Here is a 17,351-nt window from a genome sequence, read left to right as displayed (position 1 = left end):
AACCGAGGCACGTGGCTGGCACCAACCAACCAACATCTCGATCGAGACATATGCGCCTACCAGATCGATATCTATGAATCGCGGTGCCGGCCTTGCTACACCAGCGCGACGGAAACACCGCCGGCGCGTGGCGGCAGGCGCGGAGAACGACGACAGTACCGACGTGAGGCTGGTGACGTCTTGGAGGTGACACGAACGAGCTCTCGACTGCGCAACAACACCCTCCCAGCATGATGGCCGCCTTTCAACCGCAAACGATGCATCAGCCGGGTATGAATCCTCACGGGCATCCCGGCCTCCCGCCGCAGCACATGGGTCATCAGATGATGCAGCCGGGCGTTTCTGGTCCGGGACAATCGCAGATGAGCCAGGCAGGAGCGATGATGGGAATGCCCGGGGTGAGCGGACAAATGACTGGGTTGCCGCAAGGGCAGCATCCGGGTATGCCACAAGGACAAAGCATGGGCGGTCAGGGTATGCCGGCAGGAATGCCGAATCAACAGGCCATGAGCCACATGAGCGTTCAGCAGCAGCAACAAATACTGGCTCAGCAACAGCAGCATATGCAGCAACAAATGCAGAACCCTCAGATGGCGCAACAGCGGCAACAGATGCAGCAGATGCAACAAATGCAGCAGATGATGGCGATGCGTCAAGCTCAGCTAGGACAACAGCAAGCCAATGGTGGGATGAATATGGCCGCAGGCATGCCAAACATGACGCAGCAGCAGCTTGCTATTCTGCAGCAACAACAGCAGCAGCAGCAACAGCAACAGCAGCAGCAACAGAATAATGGAGGCCATCCTGGAGGTATGGTGAATCTCACACCTCACTTGCAACAACAAATGATGCAGCAGCGGTTTGCTCAGCACCAAGCGCAACAACAGCAGGCCCAGCAAGCTCAGCAACACCAACAGGCCCAGCTGCAGCAGCAACAGCAACAACAGCAGCAGCAGCAGCAGCAACACCAAGCACAACAGCAGCAGCTTCAGATGCAGCACGGAAACTCCCAACAAAGTAATCCAGGTCAATCTGGCCCTCCTACTTCACAAGGACAACCCGGCCAACCTCCTCAGATGCGACCACAATCCCGAACACAGAACGACCAACAAACGCCCGTGCCTCAACAAGCACAACCACAACCTCCGCAAGAAGGCCCGCCACAACATGGAACGCCACAACAAAACCAGCAGGGCAATCAACCATCTACGCAGCAGCAAGCTATGAGCCAGCGGCAGCAACAGCAAATGATGCAGCAGCAACAGCGGATGAACCAGCAACGTGCGCAACAGATGCAGGCTCGTCAATTACAAATGGCGCAGCAGAATGCATCGCAGGCTCAAGCGCAAGTTCAGGGCCAACAGCAACAATCGCCCCAGCAGCCTCAGCCTGGTGCACTGATACTGAAGCTGAATCAACTATGCGACCATCTAAGCAACTTCGATGCAACAACGGGGAAGAATCTCGAGCTCTGGAGCGACTTCACCGACAAATTCTTCGCCCCGGAGGGTCGGTTATTGCACAGCTTCAACGACGACCCGAGTCCTGGCAGCAAGTCTAAAGTGTATGAGGTACTACGACAAACCATCCACCGATACTTCTGGACGTACTTCGATCAAGGCGCGTTGTCATTACGATTACATACCGAACATGCACGAGAAATGCCCATGATGAATGGACGCCAGAACGTATCGTGCTCGAGCGCCACGCTGACCGTCACGTTCCCCGGCGCAAGACTAGAAATGACGGGCAGTCTAAATGCATGGTTCTCCCATTCCACGCAGAACTTTGACGTCCTGGAGATCCAGCAAACGAGTACCGAGGAGACGATCTCCCGAGCCGAAATCGAAAGGGTCCTAACGAACTGGTCGCCTCAAATGGACACCAAGTCGCCCAAAATGGCCAAGAACAAGATCCCGAAGGCGCAGCAGAAACTGCAGCAGCAGATGGACCGGCTCAGTATCAATGATTTCCGTTTGGTACCGCGCGGGACAATGGGTGTGACGTCTCGGGTGCAGCAATTTCTTGAGGTCAGTGGCCTCCTTTTGCACCCCCTTCCATTAGCCTAGTTGACACGTGACTAACAGCAACAATATAGCTCGGCGAAGCGATGACGATCATGGCCCCGTTGATGCAATTTTCGCAGGAGAAGAAGTTGAGGCCCGAGGAGGCGGTGGAGTTGTGGACGGCGGAGAATGAGGTGTTGCAGCAGCAGCAGCAGCAGATACAGCTTCAGCAGGGGCAGCAGCAGAGTTTGACGCCGCAGATTCAATTCCCGGTGGCTAATGGGGTCCCGGTCGGGGGGAGGACGCCGAGTATGGGGAATATGGCTATGCCCAACAACGGCCAAGGACAGGCACAATTCGCCAGCCCAGCCCTCTCACACATGGGCTTGCCCATGCAAAACGGTGTCATGGGCGGCGGCTCCCCACACATCTCCCACCAAGGCCACCCAGGCGGCGCACCAGGCCTCCAACCCCCACAACCGCCCCAAAACATGGCCCTCAACATGCTCACCCAGCAAGTCGGCCCTTCGCATACTCCCTCCCCGCGACAGGGCAATATGGCCGCCCCGCAGATGCTGCCGCAGCATAGTGCGCATGGGACGAATTCGAGCCAGGCGAGCGCGAATACGAGTCCGCAGGTTAGTAATAAGAGAAGGCGGAGTATGGTTAAGGCTGAGGAGGAAGGTGGGGGTGAGGGGCAGGGGCAGGGTGGTGGGGGAGGCGCACAGGGGAGGGTGAAACCTAGTCCGCGGGGTGGGAAGAAGGGGAAGCCGGGGGGTGGATGAGTGATAACTTCATCTCGTTTGGATGTTTGCGGCGCTTGGGTCGGGGGCGGATCGCTTCTGCTTTACTGGCACTTCACATCGCCCGGCTTGCCTTTCCTCCTTGCAGAGACTAGCACCCCCCGCGGCCGAGATCCGAGGGCTGTCAGCTGTTTCTTCGTATTTCCAGCGATGGCGTTTTTCTCGTGGGATGCTTGGCTTGGGCTTTGCTGGGGATTTCAGGAAACAAAGGACGGAACGTGTGCGGTCGGCCGCTTGCTTGAACATTTGTCCGTTGGCAAAGGGCGAGGGGCGAGCGAGATTCTGTGGATGGATTGCAAAGGGAAGACCGTGGGATGCGGAATCAAGTGGATATGAGTATAGTCGACATGTGTGTATGTGTACGATATCTGTGCGCGCTTTTTCTTCGCTGTGCGGCTTCACCTTTCCAAGGAGTGGTTAGACTGTCATTTATGCGTTTGTGCTTCTCGCCTGCTTGCATATACTCAGTCCTATACTTGGCACGTCTGCCTGCGAACCAAGACTCTTGGTACGTGGCTGGGAAAAAGTATATTGTGTCGACATCCGCCTCTCGGCAGTGTGACGGGGATGAAGATCTTCGCCCACTAGACCGCTTTGCCGCTTAGCGTCAGGAAAAGTAATCCTTCGCTTTTGCTGACTTGAAAAAGGTATGCACATACAAGGTAGCAACCCACGGGAAACAAAGGACGGTCTTGGATAAACTTATGTCTACATCATTTACTCATCTGGTTCGATTACCGTACGAACTATGGACGAATCTACCAATATGGACCAAAGCAACCATTTGCCTCACGATCCCGACTACCATCTTCCTCTCAGGCTGGTTCATGAACACCTACCGCAAATGGAGCGCTATGGGTCAGGGAGGTCTACCACGGAACGTTTTCGGCTTCGCGCTCGACCGTTTTCTTTGGTTCTTCGTCGCCTCAGGGGATCTCAGGAGTCAGGAGATATATGATCGTCCTGAGGCTTTGGGGAGGGGGTGGGCGGCAGCGAGTGGGGATGAGAAGACGAGGGCACGGACGTCGTTCTTGGGGGATGGTGGGTTGGAGAAAAGGAAGGGGGCGGGGGGACGGACGCTGCCGTATGCTTTCCCGCAGAGGGAGAGGTTTGCTAGGGAGTGGCAGGTCCCTAAGGTTAAGGAGGTGAGAGAAGTGTGGGTGCGTGATGTTTTGGATGTTCTTGCTGATTTCCTGCTGGTAGGCGTACGTATCTGCTTTTCAACGACTCTGTGCCGAAAGCAAGGATACTCAAGTCCGGACACCTTCGCGCAAGCGCCATGGTGATGCCTTGTTCTTGCGCAATACAGCCGCCACACCTGCCGTGGCGAGTGCATCCAAAGGCGAGATTGCGCATATCCATACCAGTGACCTTTCGGCGCATGTTGTGCTCTCTTTGGCGGATGCGAAGGAAGTTGTGGCAAAGGGCTGGGGGCAGAGGCATTCGTTGTCAGGGACGAGCATTCTGCCGCTAGGCTGGACGATGTTGTATGTTCCGAGGACCGTGGAGGAGGTTGATGTGATGATTGGGATTATGAGGGCTGCTGTTGGGTTTATGCGTAGTAATGTAGGGCGTGAGAAGGCGAGATAGTAATACCTGAGGCTCTTATTGCATTATTCTCCACCAGGTCTCGTCGTGGCTGTGATACTCCCACGTACATCTCGTCAACGTGGCCGTAGGGAAACTTCTACCAAAAAGCGTCAATAGATTATTCGAGCAAGCGCTTGTCATGCCACGAGTCAAGTCCAGGTTGAGGCAAGTCCAAAGTATACCACGGCCTTATTATTAATGCCGGCTTCTGCTCCGTGGGGCGACGGCCACGCGAATGACGTCTGTGCGAGTCTCGTGGATGCGATCTTCAAGCCTGATCGCTGTCTACACATGTGTTCTGCTATGATCGTTTGTGGCGGACAGTTTCTTGGTCATTGTTGCGAGCATCTGTTCTCATTGGCAAGCACGAGGAGAAGTACGGTACGATGATCTCGACTTTGTGTCGAGACGAACCAGGAAACTGGGATCCGTTGAGAGGTGGGGGGGTTGCCAATCAGCCAATGACGACGGGTTTGGGAAAGTTCACCAGCATTTGTAGATCTGTAGTGCAGGTGGGTGGCTGCATGTGCAGCAGATACCGCTTTGGATTTTCAGGCACATGGAAAGAGCCTCACAGCAGCTGCATGGTTTGGGAGAGTCTTGTGCTTGCCTGGCATTTGCTTGTTGACCATCCATAACCATCCTTCTGACAACCACATATCCTTCCTTGTCATCCTCCAACCCGAGCATTGTCATCATCTTGTACAACAACGTGTTTGCATCGTTATCGTTGCTCTGCTCTGTTCACTCTTTTGAAAAGCAACATCCTACCCATACCCACCGACTGAACACTTCTCCGATCCATCCGGCAGTTCAGAAGACTCGGGACAACCTGATCAAATCCTCTATACACACGGCGGCCGGCGTCACCAAGTACAAACGGCAAGATGGTGCTTGAGGGCAAGCATGAGGTGACGAGTGCCGAAGAGAAGCGTTTGAAGGAGGATCGTGAGCGGACGAAGTACTGGAAGAAATGGGGATCATACACGGCTGAGCGACAATGGGCTACCGTGCGAGAGGACTACTCGTGAGTGTCATCCACAGTAGGTATGGACGATGTATATTGACATATCTCCAGAGCTGACGGCAATGCCTGGGCCGACTTCAACTACGACATGTCCCGCAGTCGAGCCTATCGATGGGGTGAAGATGGCATTGCTGGCGTCACTGACACTCATGGACGTATGCACATCACCTTCGCCTTCTGGAACGAGAAAGAGTGAGTGCCAATGTCTGACAGAATGCTTGACTACGCTGACAACATTTAGTGACCACCTCAAAGAGCGTCTCTTCGGCCTGTCCAACCCACAAGGCAACCACGGCGAGTCGATCAAGGAAGCTCACTTCCACCTCGACAACACCCCATCCCACTCGTACATGAAGTACCTCTACAAGCTTCCACAAAAGGCCTTTCCGTACGAAGATCTGATCCAAGAGAACGCTCGACGATCACGGAATGAGCATGAGTACAACCTCATCGATACGGGCATCTTCAATGAGAGCCGGTATTGGGACTGCTTCGTTGAGACTGCCAAGGACACCGAGAACCCTGACGAGTTGCTCTTCCGAGTGACATGCTACAACCGTGGACCTGAGCCAGCCAAGCTACACGTATTGCCGCACGTCACCTTCCGCAACACTTGGGCTTGGGGCCGCGACGATTACAAGCCCACTGCACACCAGATTGGCCAGTTGCAGTCTGAGCTTGACCACAAGGACATTGGCAAGCGATACATGCAATGCTCGCCGTCACCCAACGGCTGCGGTGGCCAGGACGATATTGAACCGGAGATGCTGTTCACTGACAACGACAGCAACTATGTCAAGCTTTGGGGTTCCAAGCAGAACAAGACCAAGTATGTCAAGGATGCCTTCCATGAGCGCATCGTCCATGGCGACAAGAAGGCCGTCAACCCGCAGAAGACCGGAACGAAGACTGCAGCGTGGTATGCCTTCAATCAGAACAAGGGTGTAGCACCGGGCGACTGTGCTGTTGTACGTTTCCGCATCTCGACCAAACGCAACGACGAGTACCTGGACGAGGAGGAGTTCGACGAAACCATGGATCAGCGTCTTGCTGAGGCCGACGACTTCTACTACAAAATCAATCCTCTCCCGATGGCCGACGACCTTCGCAACATTCAACGCCAAGCCCTTTCTGGCATGCTCTGGTGTAAACAATACTACCACTTCGTCTGGGACCAATGGGCCAACGGCGACCCTGCCATGCCCGCTCCACCTGCCAGTCGTAAGGCCGTCCGCAACTCTCAATGGAAACACATGCATCTGGATGATATTCTCTCCATGCCTGATTCCTGGGAGTATCCGTTCTTTGCAGCATGGGATAGTGCCTTCCACTGCATACCCCTGGCCATGATCGACCCCGAATTCGCAAAGAAGCAGCTCGACCTCTTCACCCGCGAATGGTACATGCATCCCAATGGCCAGCTACCCGCCTATGAATGGAACTTTGGCGACGTCAACCCTCCTGTCCATGCGTGGGCGACTTTCCGCACGTTCAAGATCGAGCGCAAGATGTATGGTCGTGAGGATCTGGACTTCCTTGAGCGTGTGTTTCAGAAGTTGTTGATGAACTTCACGTGGTGGACGAATCGCAAGGATGAGGACGGCAAGAATGTGTTCGAGGGTGGCTTCTTGGGTCTCGACAACATTGGTCTGTTCAATCGCTCGGATCCCCTACCGACTGGTGGCAAGCTTGAGCAAGCCGATGCCACAGGCTGGATGGCATTCTATGCTCTGGGCATGCTGAATATTGCTCTTGAGCTGGCCAAACATCGCCGGATATACGAAGATATTGCATCGAAGTTCTTCGAACACTTCATCATGATCTCGGACGCCATGCAATTCCGTAAGGGCAGTGAGGAGAAGTCCCTATGGAACGATGAGGACGGCTTTTACTACGACGCAATCACCTGGGGCGGCGGCTGGACCCATCAGATGCCCATTCGATCTCTTGTCGGCTTAATACCACTCTTCGCCACCCTCACGCTTGAGCCGCAGGTCATTAACAGATTCCCGTCCTTCAAGAAGCGAGTGGAATGGTTCACGAAGAACAGGCATGATGTAGCTGAGCGGAACCTCGCCAGCATGCAGCGGAGGGGTAAGGACGAGAGGTTGCTCCTGTCGCTTGTCAATGAGGATCGTCTGCGCTCTATCCTCAAGTACATGCTGGATCCGAATGAGTTCCTTGCGGACCATGGCATTCGGTCTCTATCGAAACATCACAAGGACCATCCCGTGTCCATGGACGTCAACGGCCAGAATTACTCCGTCAGCTACATCCCTGGCGACTCCGACAGCGGTCTCTTCGGCGGCAACAGCAATTGGCGAGGACCGATCTGGATTGCAGTCAACTTCCTGCTCATCGAGTCTCTGCTGCGCTTCTACATGTTCTACGGCAATACCTTCAAGGTCGAGTGTCCGACTGGCTCTGGCGACTACATGCACCTGGGCCATGTGGCTGAGGAGCTTCAGCATCGTCTGCAGCATTTAATGGCTTTCGACAACCAGGGCCGTCGCGCGATCAACAACGGTAACGATATGTTGGATCATGATCCCAACTGGAACCAGCATATGTGGTTCTACGAATTCTTTGATGGTGATACTGGCCGCGGTCTTGGCGCAAGCCATCAGTGTGGGTGGACTGGGTTGATGGCCAAGATGATCCACGATACTGGGTATGTTCTCCCGTCTCCACAACTTCCATCATCATGCTAATGTTCAAACAGTGTCAACTGCCGCTTACCACAAACACCTCGCACGCCCACAGCCGCAGCCTCCCACTACTTCGACGACACCTTTAGCCGCCAGCGTCGCGCCTCGTTGCACACTAACGGTCGTCCTTCAGGGCCCGCACGCTCCATGACACGCACGCGCTCCATAGGCGCTAGAAGCGACTGGAGCGAGAAGACCGGTGGCGCCGACATCGATGCCGACGGCGACGATGAAGGCACCTTTTCCAATGGCAAGCCAACTCCTAGCAGGACCTGGTCGATCTACAAGGACGACGATCGCAGTGTCGGTAGGCCTAGACCAGAGGATAACCCGGATGATCCTATCAACAAGTATGTCCAGGATCAACTGGATCGGATCAGGACGAATGAGAGTCATGAGTTTGCTGAAGAGCTTGCGGCGCAGAATGATGGGACTAACGAGCTGTGAGTTTGCTGGCATGGACGTGTGTGCTTCTCGACATACCTGGGCATGAAAACCTGAGCTTGGTTTCTGGAACCTAGGAGATGTACGGACATTGAGCGACAGAGATACAAGCATGTGTGTTTGGAATATGCACGGTGTGGCATTAGCGGGTGTTCTCTCTTGATGGTTGGAAGGCGGGAAGAATTTGGGGATTGCTAGATCGTACACCTAGAGCATAGACCGAAGAACCTAGATATCGGCCTGTGTATACACTGCCACCTTTTCTCATTGCTACTACCTTCGCGTGTACATCTTGTGCAACAGATCGCGAATACGTCATTGCCAAACAGGAGCATTGTGTTCTAGGTACATATATGCTCCAACGAGATGATGAGGTCCGGAAGATTGCTTTCTGGAGCTTCTACCAGAAATAACATTACCACAGGCGACTAAATCCGCGGTATCGGAGTGATATCTGCGGTGTAGTGCGATGGAGGACACAGATCAAAGCAAAATCAGGAGTTTTAAATTTGTATCATAAGTACTATAGCAAGCGAGCGGGATATTGACTGTATATTGATGGCAGCATTGAAGAATACCCGCCTCTCAACCCTCGAAGGGCGTCTCGAATGGACGCTCAGCCTGTGGCGTCAGGCGAGCGAGATGCCTCCGCTGACCATCCTGCCAGTCAAGGATGGCAGAATGAGCAGTGACCCTGTTGTCCCACACCACGACCGTCTTCGGTTCCCACTTGATGCGACATTGCAAATCTGCGCACAGAGCGATATGGTCGTACAAGAACTTCAGCAGGTAGTCACTCTCTTCCTTCTTGAAGCCTACAATGCGGCGGGTGAACTGTGGGTTTACGAAGAGAGCTTTCTCGCCTGTGACTGGGTGTGTGCGGACCTACAAAAAGGTCAGCTGATGGCAAGAAAGCATCGCACAGAGGGTTGGATGGGCATACCACTGGATGGACGTTGCTGACTGGAGTACGACGGACAATCGAGCCACGTGCCTTGGAAGCTGCGGCCTGCTCGTGCCCGGAATGGACTGCCTTCAGACCATGGAGACGCTTCTGAAACTCGGGCGACAACCTCTGATATGCCACTGCCAGGTTAGCGAAGAGCGTATCGCCGCCTGCTGTTGGATTGTCGAGAACGTAGAGGAACGTGGTGCTGGGTGGCTGCATCTCGAAAGTGACATCGGAGTGCCATGCTGTGGACGAGTCAGCGGTGCATTCGTGACGGTCAATTCATGAAAGGGACCTACTGATGGAATTCGTTCGCTCCTGGAAGAAGTCGGCGGATGTTGTGTCGTTGGCACTTCGATGAACCAAGTGGACTCTGGGGAAGCCCTTGGGCGCACCAGAAGCTTGATGGATGTGACTCGGGCCATAATACTGAGCGAAGTCCAATGCCGCTTGGATTGGCAAATCGGCAAAGTCTTGGTCTCTGAATGCGACGACCTTGCGCTGGGCGACGAACAGTGCCAGCTCGTCCTTGCCAGCTTTGTTGAGCTTGCTGAGCTGAACGCCCGTTACTTCGGCACCAATGTTGGCGGTCATGTCCTTGATGTTCGCCATTGCCAGCAAGTTCGGGAAGGATGGGTCGGCATCGTTGCCTGGTTGTACGGCCTCGAATGGCTCCAAGGGAGGATATGTGACATCGTCCCAGTATGGTAGGTAGTGAGGGTACTTGGCTGGTGGATGTTTTGCAGAGCCTTTGAGCTCAGCCTCATAGTCGGTTGTCTTTGCACTCTGAGCAAAAGCCTCCTTGTTGGTAGAATCGATCTGGTCACGAGCATGTACAGCCTCCGCCTTGGTGTCGACCGGATGGTCGACGACAGTTTCGATAAGTCCTGGGGCCATTGTGTCTTTCTTCGGAAATTATTAGAGTATGCTGTGATGAGGAATGGATAGAGAGAAGAATGTCAGAGAGCATATATATGCACCACTAAATGAGGACATGAAGCATGTCGATGTCGTTACTGCTGGTGGCAATTCACGCTCTGCATCATTATTCCGGCATCGGTCGTGTAATGCGACGAAAAGGTATCTCTCGAGCGGGGCACGTCTCTGTCTTTGGCGACCGAAGACCTACCACTGTACACCGACCTACCTCTTTGAGCATCAAAACCTCGCTGTCGTGATCGAGCTAGCTGCAAAATCATCATATGGAGTCTGACACGCAATACGACTAGGGACAAAGACCATTGTGGTTCCACGGCACTGCAATGCCGAGACTCTGATAAGATGTGCAGCGTTACATAAGACGTGCGAGATAGCAGTAAGTCGAGTGAGAAAGATCATAGGCTGGAGAGGATGTAGAGGTGATTGTGTGCTATGGCGTGCTCCAGATCTTGCCTACTTCTGAGGACAGCGTACCCTTGAGCCAGCCTTGGCATTGCCGTCGCTGCTGCCGAATTGCAACCCCTTCTCACTGCACCCACATTTGCAGTATGTTGAAGCTCGCTAAGACTCGAAGAGGCCTTTTCGGGCAGCTCGTTGATGGCGTGCTGTCCCTATCCCAAGGCTCTGCGGATCCTGCGTCAATGTAGCGTGCGTCAGTAACCCTGCAGCACAGTTATCCAGCAGATGGCATAACGTCACTGCCATTGTATCCGCTTAGTGTTGGCGATGCCACTCAGAACTGGCCATGGAGCTGGGTCCGATCGTCGTAGATAGTCGACATGCGAGACGCACGTGAAAAATGTCGATCGAAGCAAATTATCCGTCCTTTCGCAGACATCCTCGCCATTGGACACCCTCTATTTTCTCAAAAGCATCTCGACGAGGCTCCCGAGTCCGAGAATTTGCTCGCAACCGAAATGAGTGACAAAACCTCCAGCAGCGGCATCGAGCTGCCGCAAAATGGAAGTAAAATCTTCCATGGCAAAGCGGCTGCACAGCCAAAGTTGTTTGGTCTCGGGACAAGAGAAGGTCGGACAACTTTCAAGACCGAATCGCTGGAGGAATACTACAAGCCGATAAATTCTTACGAAGGCGCTCATCGCTATGATCCCCAATTCGAGTGGACACCTGCCGAGGAAAAACGTCTTGTTCGCAAGGTAAGTAGCATGATCGTGGCAGAGTGCCTGCGCTGATGGTGTGAAGATTGATTTTCGGATATGTTCGTGGATCTGCTTCATGTTCTTCGCACTCCAGCTGGATCGAGGCAACATCAGTCAAGCACTGTCTGACGACATGCTTGGCGACCTCAAGATCACAACCAATGACTACAACACCGGCCAGACGATCTTCTACCTAACATTCTTGTTCGCCGAGTTGCCCAGCCAGCTAATTTCTAAAAAGATCGGACCTGACGTACGCACCAGACGATCTATGGTCCTGTGCCAGAGCTGACGTGACCCAATAGAACTGGATCCCAATTCAGATGGTGTCTTGGTCTTTGGTCGCCAGTTTCCAGGTGTGTCGAGCTTGCTTCCGTTGCATAAGCGCCTATTGTGGCTGCTGACATCAACGCGAGGCTTTCATGTCAGGCCGAAGCTCATTTTGGGCCTGCCGAGCTCTTCTTGGCATGATCGAGGTGCGACTGACAATCTCATATTATAGTAACCGTGTCGATACTGACGGAAGCTTGATAGGGCGGCTTCATACCTGACAACATTTGTAAGTACTGGTGCAAAGGCTGGAAACCGGACCACTAACTATTCGTATCAGTATACCTGTCTTACTGGTACAAAGGTGGCGAGCTACCTCGACGCCTATCGTTCTTTTGGACGTCGTACCAGGCAACAAGTATAGTATCAGCCTTCGTGAGTTGTGACTCTCACCAGTCGTTGTTGGTAGCATGTGAAAGCTAACGCAAGATTGTGCAGATGGCGTTTGGCATCCTACACATGCGAGGAATCAACGGCCTTGCCGGGTGGAGATGGTAATAACCTTTAACGAGCTGCTTTCCAGGGTGGAGGAAGGAGTCTGACATCTTTCGTAGGCTGTTTGCACTCGAAGGCACATTGACCGGCCTGATCGGCATCGTATCGTGGTTCTACATCCCACCTTCGCCAACACAGACTGCGTCGTGGTTCCGAGGCAGGGATGGCTGGTTCAATGAGCGTGAAGAGAAGATAATGGTGAATCGTGTGCTTCGCGATGATCCGAGCAAGGGCGATATGCACAACAGACAGGCGCTGGACTTCCAAGGTTTCTGGCTCTGCTTGAAAGACTGGCACATGTAGGTATAGCCGAGGACGTAGGGAGATACACTTGCTGACTTTCTTGCTACAGGTGGCCCATCTACTTGCTTGGCTTCACCTGGCTTCTTCCAAGCATCCCGATGAACCAGTATATCACGCTAGTGCTGCGTGGAGCGGGATATGGTACTGTAAGTGGCGGTATTGCTGAGAAGCTTGGTGGACGTCCACAGTTGCTGATGTTTCCCAGTTCGAAACAAATTTGCTCACAATACCGGCTTATGTGCTCTTCATTGTGAATCTGCTGGTCATCTGTTGGATCTCAGAGAAGATCAATGAACGCTTCCTTCTCAGCGCGGTATCTCAACTTTGGGTGCTGCCTTTGTTGGTAGCGTTGGAGTGCCTGCCAGCAGACAGAAGTCCTTGGGCCACGTGGATCCTCTCGATCCTTGTATACGCGCAGCCATACGCCCACGCTATCCTGGTCGCCATCACCAGTCGCAATGCTGGCACTGTCCGAACCAGGACAGTAGCCTCCGCGCTTTACAATATGTCGGTCCAGACATCGAACATCATTGGCGTCAATGTAAGCCTTTCGAAAGCCGCATTGGCCCAGATCGCTGCTGACAGCTTCCAGATATATCGGCAGGAGGATAAGCCGCTGTACAGAACAGGGAACAAGGTGCTCCTCGCACTTGTGGCGTACAATATCGTGCTCTTCGTTTTCGCCAAGATCTTCTATGTGACGATCAACCAGTAAGTACGATCTACCTGGCGTAAGAGTACATTGCTGACGGGCTCCAGACGCCGTGAGAAGATTTGGGGTGCAATGACCAGGGACGAGAGGGCATACTATCTCTCGACCACAACCGACAAAGGAAACAAAAGACTAGACTTCCGGTTCGCGCATTGAGGATCGCGTACCATAGAGATAGAAGTGCTGATCCTGAGATTCTATTGCTTCGGGCGGCGCGTTATGGCCCGTGTATAGCACAGCTTCGTCAGAGGCCAAGGACGCGGCAGGTTTCGTATACAAGAAAGCAAGCCTCCATGCGGCATGATGATCGGGTCACTTTCATGGGTGAAATGCCGAGTCTCGGTCTCCCCGTGGCCTCAACTTCGTAGCCAGATAGTAGACTTGAAGTAGAGGATTGGCATTCATCCATCTGCTTCTGGATCCTCCTCGCCGTACATCTCCTCTTCTTTCTCCTCTTGTGCCTTGCCTGTTCCTCCGCCCTGTGGTAGCTTGTCCGCTTCCATGCGCTCTGTCAGAAAGGCATTGATATCAGCCTGGATCTGCATAGTGCCAGAGCGCAGAGCTGAGAGATATGTTGTCTTCTGAATCACGCTTTGCGCCTTCACATCGCCCGGTAGCTGTGGCAGCTTAGCTGAGAAATGGCGACTATACTCGGGCGATGTATATACGGCAGTCATCTTCGCTTCTGCCATGTCGAAACTCTTCTATCCTGTCAGTTGTGGTGGTTCGAAGTTGTCGCTGAAGAGCGCTGGGAGGGTGTCATGCCAAGGCTGAGCTGAGTCAGCCGAGTGAGACCATCCACGTTGCTATCACTTCTTCTTTCACTGCTATCTTTAGCAACATCGGTTCGCCAGAAACAGCGACGCGGCAGAAGCTCAGTGAGGACATGATGGACACGAGGCTCACACCTCGCTTCTGCTCAGCAAAGGAACGATCGTATCAAGCCAGTATTCAACACTCCTTTCAGGGATACTCGAATTTCATGGCAAACTCTGTTTATATGCACGCTGTCAAGCACGTCTACTCGAACTAAGATCTGGCGACTTCTTTGACATGCACAAGCAGCTCAGGCTTGGCCCACAATGCCATCACTTTGCAGTGATTGACCCAGTTGGTACTTCTGGAATCGAGCGTCAGATCGTAAGACCAAATCATCTTGGCCATGATCAGCCTCATCTCAGCATATGCAAGATTCTACACAGTACGTCAGCTGAATGTTGTGGTTCTGGTATGGAGTCTCCCCAAGCATACCTTTCCGAGACAGTTGCGAGGTCCGTAGCTGAATGGCTGGACCCAGCCCAACTTATCAGAGGCATACCTCTCATCATCAATCCAGCGCTCGGGCACGAAAGCATCGGGGTCTGTGAAATGTTTCGGATCGTGGTAGGCTGTGTAGTGAGAGACGGCGACGGATGTCCCTTCTGGTATGAAGTGCCCGCTGACCATTTCGCCACCTTCACCTACTCTGCGCTCGAAGCCGGTCGGGACTGGTGGGAAGTACCGCAGCCCTTCAGACAGTACCGCAAGCAGATATGGAGCCTTATTCACTTCCTCGAGTGTGATGTCACTGTACTCCTTCCAGCGCCCACGAACCTCCTCTGTCAACTTTTCCATGATGGCCGGATTCTTCAGCAGGAAGTAGGTCGTGGAAGCCAACATGGAGGCGGTAGTCTCGGATCCCGCTACGAGGAAGACGCTATTGTCACTCTCGACCTCTTTCATTGAGATCTTCGAGCCATCCTTGTCACCTCGATTCGCCGCAAGGATATGCGTCATGAAGTCCGGCCTTTGTGTCTCGCGTTCGGCTCGCTTTTGCGTTTGACTTGTGACCCATTTGTTGAAGTCGACACGGGCAGCAACTTTTGTCTGGTCGATGATAAGACTGCCGAACTTCTTGACCCAAGGGAAGTAGTACATGCTGTAGCAATGGTGTCAGCTACGCTATTACAATGTGGTCTGAGATACTGTCAATACTGACATGTAGTAGAGACGGAAGCCCGCCAGCGCATTATTGATATTCTGTACGTGCTTGTCGGTCGCCAGGTTCTGCAAGCAGCCGAAAGGCTCACCAAATGTCAGGTCGGCAATAACATCGAAAGTCGTCCTATCAATGTGAGTGCTGCTCTCGCTGATGATTGCCTATTACTCACCAATTGTACCACAGGACCATATCCTGCGTCTTGCCAGAGCCCGCAGAAGTCTCCCCAAGACGGTCGATTAACTGGTCGACATATTTCTGCAGTAGTACTTCCTGACCGGCTAGTGCCTTCTCGCTAAAGGCATGACTTAAGATTCGCCGATGGCGCGCATGAGCTTCATCGTCGGCGATCAGAAGTGAAGGCACACCATTAGCAGCAGGGGCATACCAAGCTGCATCTTTCTGCTTCTGGCTTGCCCTACCTTTCGATTTCCCCGTGCGAAACCCATATATATCTTGATGAGCGGTGTCGATGGAAGTGAAGGATACCTCGTTGGGCGACACACGGACGACATCGCCGTACTTGGCGTGGAGTGCGTTGACATTGTCTACGGTCGTGCCAGCGAGAAGGTGGCGGATATATGGGATGCGAGAAATTGCATTGATCCTAGGTCCCGGAATCTTGCTGAGCGGATGGACGTAGAGCTGATAGATGACTTTGCCAAGCACAAACAAGACGGGCTTTTATGGGTTAGCAGCGTTGCGTGCCAGATCCAATGCATCTAGCTCACAAGAAGGACTACAAGGCCTACGAGAGCGACAGGCCTGCTCTCGGAATACCAGAGTAGACTTGACATCGTGTATTGTCCGAGGTCACCTGTGCAAAGATCTGGAAGAAGTCGGTGACAGAGACTGAGTCTTTACTACTTGAAACAGGACGTCTTGATATATGGGTGCGAGTGATCCGCTTAAAGTCATTCATCTACCTTGTCTTCACCTTCAGCTATCTGTCGTAAGCAAAGTCTATTCACCACTTCCCTGAATCAGCCACGTTAGGTGCCGACCTCCCGCCGTGGAGCTAGAAGATATGCTTGTATAAAGCTACTAGTGCGCTTCTTCAACGTCAGCCCGGCTCTAAGGTTACACAAGCGCACTAGCGCCATGTCGACCAACTCTGTGGGGCGCCTAACATGAGACCTAGTTCATGCTAGAAAGATCAGACTGTGGTTTCTCGAACACTACGACGGATCGGATGATTGTTGATAGTACACTCCTGCTTTTGTCCCTCAGCCGTGGTCGTCAAGTTCTCGGAAGCTTCGTAGTAGGTAGCTAGCTTTCCTCGTGCTGACTGCCGTGATCCCAGAGTACGAGTCGTGATATTTATGAAACAGCAGGTGATGATGCGACGTGCCATCTTACGCGAGGACTCACACATCGCTGTTTATGCCGTAAAAGCATCGCTTGACGATCTCGCGCCAGACCATGCAATGATTTCGACATATGCGCTTGTCAAGGCCCCCAACCCTTAGGCGTCCCGCACAGCACCAACAGGTTCAGGCCGATGCGCGAAGAGCAATTTCCAGTAGACGATCTCAGCCACCTCAAGCTCCTCTACACCGTCTGACTCCGTCTCACGCTTTCGCATAACAGCGATAGGCTTGGGCAGTTTCTTCACTTCGCCAGTCATGCGTTGATGCTTGCCCACGTATAAGTAGACGCGTTTCTGCCATGCCGTATCTTCCGAGGTAGCAGTAGCATCGCAGAGTGGGAATTCCAGTTTACCTAGGGCTAAGCTGCCGTCGCTTTCGTGTTGCATTGAGGTGAGAGTGGAGTTGACTGTGCCCTGGATTTCTACTATGGCTAGACCGGAAGGCGTTTGAAGAAGTTGTGGAAGTGGATTGGCTGTGTCGGATATTCTGTCCTTGTCTGGCGGATGCAGGATTATGGATGGCATTCCGGAGGATCGT

The 17,351-nt window shown here is 53.2% G+C and overlaps 7 protein-coding genes across 7 annotated transcripts; 4 read left to right on the top strand and 3 right to left on the bottom strand.

Annotated features, from left to right (window-relative positions):
• Nucleotides 1-233: 233 nt before the first annotated feature.
• Nucleotides 234-2,791, top strand: LTS14_003270 (uncharacterized protein; the record flags this gene model as incomplete). The annotated part of the gene is made up of 2 exons (XM_064835975.1): nucleotides 234-2,030; nucleotides 2,099-2,791. The coding sequence occupies 2 exons, from the start codon at nucleotides 234-236 to the stop codon at nucleotides 2,789-2,791; spliced, it is 2,490 nt and encodes an 829-aa protein (XP_064696184.1).
• A 722-nt stretch (nucleotides 2,792-3,513) lies between these two features.
• Nucleotides 3,514-4,399, top strand: LTS14_003269 (uncharacterized protein; the record flags this gene model as incomplete). The annotated part of the gene is made up of 2 exons (XM_064835974.1): nucleotides 3,514-3,954; nucleotides 4,013-4,399. The coding sequence occupies 2 exons, from the start codon at nucleotides 3,514-3,516 to the stop codon at nucleotides 4,397-4,399; spliced, it is 828 nt and encodes a 275-aa protein (XP_064696183.1).
• An 887-nt stretch (nucleotides 4,400-5,286) lies between these two features.
• Nucleotides 5,287-8,581, top strand: LTS14_003268 (uncharacterized protein; the record flags this gene model as incomplete). The annotated part of the gene is made up of 4 exons (XM_064835973.1): nucleotides 5,287-5,426; nucleotides 5,478-5,618; nucleotides 5,668-8,097; nucleotides 8,149-8,581. 4 exons carry the CDS (start codon nucleotides 5,287-5,289, stop codon nucleotides 8,579-8,581), a joined length of 3,144 nt encoding a protein of 1,047 aa, XP_064696182.1.
• Nucleotides 8,582-9,163: 582 nt separating this feature from the next.
• Nucleotides 9,164-10,424, bottom strand: LTS14_003267 (uncharacterized protein; the record flags this gene model as incomplete). Its single annotated transcript, XM_064835972.1, has 3 exons — nucleotides 9,164-9,463; nucleotides 9,522-9,772; nucleotides 9,827-10,424. The coding sequence occupies 3 exons, from the start codon at nucleotides 10,422-10,424 to the stop codon at nucleotides 9,164-9,166; spliced, it is 1,149 nt and encodes a 382-aa protein (XP_064696181.1).
• An 821-nt stretch (nucleotides 10,425-11,245) lies between these two features.
• On the top strand, nucleotides 11,246-13,622 carry LTS14_003266 (uncharacterized protein; the record flags this gene model as incomplete). Its single annotated transcript, XM_064835971.1, has 11 exons — nucleotides 11,246-11,623; nucleotides 11,721-11,879; nucleotides 11,932-11,982; nucleotides 12,043-12,102; nucleotides 12,161-12,185; nucleotides 12,237-12,331; nucleotides 12,395-12,450; nucleotides 12,511-12,750; nucleotides 12,804-12,900; nucleotides 12,960-13,465; nucleotides 13,514-13,622. 11 exons carry the CDS (start codon nucleotides 11,246-11,248, stop codon nucleotides 13,620-13,622), a joined length of 1,776 nt encoding a protein of 591 aa, XP_064696180.1.
• A 245-nt stretch (nucleotides 13,623-13,867) lies between these two features.
• LTS14_003265 (uncharacterized protein) lies at nucleotides 13,868-14,158 on the bottom strand (the record flags this gene model as incomplete). The annotated part of the gene is made up of 1 exon (XM_064835970.1): nucleotides 13,868-14,158. The coding sequence occupies one exon, from the start codon at nucleotides 14,156-14,158 to the stop codon at nucleotides 13,868-13,870; it is 291 nt and encodes a 96-aa protein (XP_064696179.1).
• Nucleotides 14,159-14,495: 337 nt separating this feature from the next.
• LTS14_003264 (uncharacterized protein) lies at nucleotides 14,496-17,338 on the bottom strand (the record flags this gene model as incomplete). Its single annotated transcript, XM_064835969.1, has 5 exons — nucleotides 14,496-14,660; nucleotides 14,718-15,384; nucleotides 15,445-15,570; nucleotides 15,617-16,125; nucleotides 16,934-17,338. The coding sequence occupies 5 exons, from the start codon at nucleotides 17,336-17,338 to the stop codon at nucleotides 14,496-14,498; spliced, it is 1,872 nt and encodes a 623-aa protein (XP_064696178.1).
• Between the last annotated feature and the right edge of the window lie 13 nt (nucleotides 17,339-17,351).

Source organism: Recurvomyces mirabilis, assembly GCF_035927965.1.
Source record: "Recurvomyces mirabilis strain CCFEE 5264 chromosome Unknown scaffold_7, whole genome shotgun sequence".
NCBI classification, from domain to species: domain Eukaryota; kingdom Fungi; phylum Ascomycota; class Dothideomycetes; order Mycosphaerellales; family Teratosphaeriaceae; genus Recurvomyces; species Recurvomyces mirabilis.
The sequence above is the reverse complement of the archived record's forward strand: the minus strand, read 5'-3'. Positions and strand labels throughout refer to the sequence as shown.